Raw genomic sequence first — 3,403 nt, 5'->3', positions numbered from 1 at the left:
ATGCTATGACGATCAGTTGTGGTCATAGAGGAAGACACTGTTCCGTCATAATTCGTCGTCTGCCCGAGCAAACTGACGGCGTTGTTAACGCCGTTTGGTTGCTGTGACGGTACGGTATCGTCACAGATAGAGCCGTGGTTTGGTCATTACCAGCCGTTTGGAAGGTGCTGATGCGTATGACGTCAGCGCTGACGTGGCTAGTGACGTGGCAGCTGACGTCAGCGCTGACGTAACGCTGACGTGGCTAGTACAGTGGCAGCTGACGTGGCATATGTTTTATTATATGCCACCAGTTTGGTCACAGATGTGCAGAGAATAATTTTATTGGAAATTGCAAAATATACTAGAACAGAGGAATGAGCACACAATTCCATATTCCATAGATGAATACAACTAGTATTCCAGTGCGCATACAAACTAAGTGGACAACACTAAACTCAGTTCATAGCATCACCACTTGAGTTCACATTTCAGTTGAGTTTGCACAAACATAACAGCATATAATCAAAAGTTGACACCCACGAGCAACTAGAGTTTTTGGGTACCCTCATGTCAAAGAACAGGCCAAAAACAGCAGCTCTGACTAGCAGCCCTCATGTCGAAGAAGAGTTACCATGCAAGGACAAGAGCTTCTTGATGAGCACATTGGTCTCCTCCATCTCCTTGCTGTTCTTCTCTGTTATCTTCTTGTACTCCTCCAACTCCCTTTGTGTCCTCGCCTGCTGTTCCTCAGCTTCTTCGCATTTCTTCCTGAGCTGGTCGAGTTCACCTTGAACAGCAGCCGTCGCTTCAGCTGCAAGTTGTTCCCGAAGCTCACTATGATTTGATGATGAAGCCTTGGAGGTTGCCGATGTTTTGATGCCGACGCTTTTCAGGAATTGGTGTGAGCTGCTCTGGGACAGCACCTTCGACACAAGGTGCACACTGGATGCTGGCATCTCACCTTCAGCAACAGGTTCAGCCCTCAAAGCCTCCATATGAGACTGAAATATCATGGACAGAAACAGTTACATGTTATTGCTAATGAGCAACAGCAAGATGCTGACAATAATGTGAAAACAGTGACTTTCATTTCTAGTGCACGGGTCCTACAAGGCATTAACAAAGAGTATGAAAAATAGACTGACAGACTCTAAAAGCTATACATTTGATGGCAAATTATAGCAGATTATAGCAGTTACAAATTATAGCAGATTTGCTTAAAAGCTATACATTTGATGGCAAATTAAAAGCTATTCATTTGAAATACTCTATAAATAGACTATGAAAAATAATGTGAAAACAGTTACAAATTATAGCAGATTTGCTTAACAAAGACTCTAAAACCTATACATTTCTAGTGCACGGGTCCTACAAAAAATAGACTATGATATTTACTTTCATTTCAGAAATTTGATGGCAGACAAAATAAACTATGATCTGAACTCCCCTGGGATGGGACAAGCGATCTCACTCATCGATCTCACTCCCCTTCGTTCCATCGACCCACAGCCAGCCTCCCTCATATGATCTCATAAAAATTACACTAAATAAAGAAAACAAATGAACTTACAAGTGCTTCTCTTGCCGGTTCACTCAGGCCACGTTTGGAGCTGGTATGATAGGTCTTGAAGGCGTCCACCGCATCTAGTTCTTCAGTCTGGTCTAAGCTGGGTTCTTCTCGGTTTCTCTTCTGCTTCTGTTTCGTGGATAAACAATCACAGCGAAGTTTGCTCAGATCAAATGCAATAGAAGTTGAGTGCACAAGTGCAGGTAGTACTACAAGGTAATAGTTACTTACATATGCATGTAAGTGTGCCACATAGCAGCGAGAACCCGTAGCCTGATGAAACTTGACTTGACTGCGGTTCTGCTTGTTCTTTGCACTTATTTCCTACAAGAGAATGAACATGTCAGATTAGATCATAGGTTCAATATGCGAAGATCCTTTGCAAACGTATAGTGAAAGAACAATATATGACAAGATACCCATACCATGTTCTTTGGATCAGACCACTTTGCAACTAATGCCCTCCACTGTTCATCAGTCATGTAAGATACAGGAGAAGTTGTGCTAATCTCATTTGCAGGTACACCATTGAAGTATTTCTGCTTGAGCCGATAACGCTGGTTTTTTACCGCAGAGCGTAGCATATCGGTGCAAGCTTCCTTTGTTGCCTTGTCCTCAGTGTTAACGGACAAGCGCCCCTATGCATATGACAATTCCATAGTTAGTCAATTCAGGTTAAGCAGTATACAAGTGAACCATAGAATCAGTAATGCACTTACATTTAGCTGTGACACAAAGCTGTTGTAGTATTTCTGGTCGTCCTTGTAATCTTTCCAACGAGTTAGGATAGGCATGGTTTCCCGAATAATGATGCCAGCCTCTGATGCAAACTTGGCAGCTTGAACAGGTTCATGTGGCCTTTTTTTGCCTTCCTCAACAGCTATGGGCAGTCTCCTTTGCATAACTTTAGTCATCCTGTCCAGTTGTTTTCCCTTGGTTGCTGCCCTGGGTCTCCTTGGTGCTCGCTGTGTAGGAGCTACAAAATATAATTCGCTTTTATTGAATAATGAAATTGTTTTGTTTCATGCAAATCAGCAAAAGAGATGCCTTATTTGACTGAAAAAATAGAACTTGCCTTCAGTTTCTTCATCTCTAGCTACATTGGCTTGAGCATCACCTGTACTGTCATGAGCAGCAGATGCCATGGCTTCCTCTTCAGCTCTGCTGAAATGATCAGCAAGTCCAGGTGTAGTACGGCTGTTGCCTTCAGCATCACCTGTACTCTCATGAGCAGCAGATGCCATGGCTTCCTCTGCAGCTCTGCTGAAATGATCAGCAAGTCCAGGTGTAGTAGGGCTGTTTGGTATGTGATCATTTCCATCTGTTGGTTCCTGTACATTGTGGCCATCTGTCTCTGTAGAGTGAAACCTTTTTGAAGATTGCTCCTCTGGTTGTGCACCTGCCCTCACTCTCTTGCTGAACCTAATGCCTGGAGCCATGTTGGGGTCTATCTTCTTCTTTGAAGCAAGGGTTGTGTTTCTACCTCTTCTAGGATACTGTCCACAAAAAAAAGTCATGTGCATTAAAAAGCAAGACCATATATTAATTAAGAGGTATGAAATAAAGAATATGAATCTAAAGGCATGAGCATATATTAAACACCAGATAAAAAACATTGAAATGCAATGCAACTATTTGGCATCCACTACTTTGAAGATAGAAGGAGCACCTTCATTGCCAGGGGTTTTGGCTGCTCATAATATTCACTGTCATCATCAGTATCTCCTTGATCATCATCGTCAAGGAGATAGAAAGAGACATATGAATCCGAATCTGAACTAGTATTTATCTTGTTTGCTGCATGTTTCCCCTTTGTTGATGCAGATGGTGAGACAGAATTATTTAGAACAGAAG

At 42.4% G+C, this 3,403-nt stretch overlaps 1 protein-coding gene across 1 annotated transcript; it reads right to left on the bottom strand.

Moving 5' to 3' along the window:
• Nucleotides 1-357: 357 nt before the first annotated feature.
• On the bottom strand, nucleotides 358-2,307 carry LOC118476160 (uncharacterized). The gene is made up of 5 exons (XM_035964317.1): nucleotides 2,269-2,307; nucleotides 1,975-2,187; nucleotides 1,781-1,873; nucleotides 1,553-1,678; nucleotides 358-983 (listed from the first exon to the last, which is right to left on the bottom strand). Exons 2-5 carry the CDS (start codon nucleotides 2,131-2,133, stop codon nucleotides 594-596), a joined length of 768 nt encoding a protein of 255 aa, XP_035820210.1. The 5' UTR covers nucleotides 2,134-2,187; nucleotides 2,269-2,307; the 3' UTR covers nucleotides 358-593.
• Nucleotides 2,308-3,403: the final 1,096 nt, after the last annotated feature.

The sequence above is a fragment of the Zea mays genome, chromosome 1, assembly GCF_902167145.1.
Source record: "Zea mays cultivar B73 chromosome 1, Zm-B73-REFERENCE-NAM-5.0, whole genome shotgun sequence".
Classification (NCBI taxonomy): domain Eukaryota; kingdom Viridiplantae; phylum Streptophyta; class Magnoliopsida; order Poales; family Poaceae; genus Zea; species Zea mays.
Note: the sequence above shows the minus strand (reverse complement) of the source record. Positions and strands in the feature narration are given on the sequence as shown.

Coding starts and splice junctions, on each gene's coding strand:
- LOC118476160 (XM_035964317.1), bottom strand. CDS start 2,133: ATGCTACGCTCTGCGGTAAAAAACCAGCGTTATCGGCTCAAGCAGAAA. Junction 1,874..1,974: donor GGTCTGATCCAAAGAACATG/GTATGGGTATCT, acceptor ATTCTCTTGTAG/GAAATAAGTGCAAAGAACAA. Junction 984..1,552: donor AACCGGCAAGAGAAGCACTT/GTAAGTTCATTT, acceptor ATGATATTTCAG/TCTCATATGGAGGCTTTGAG.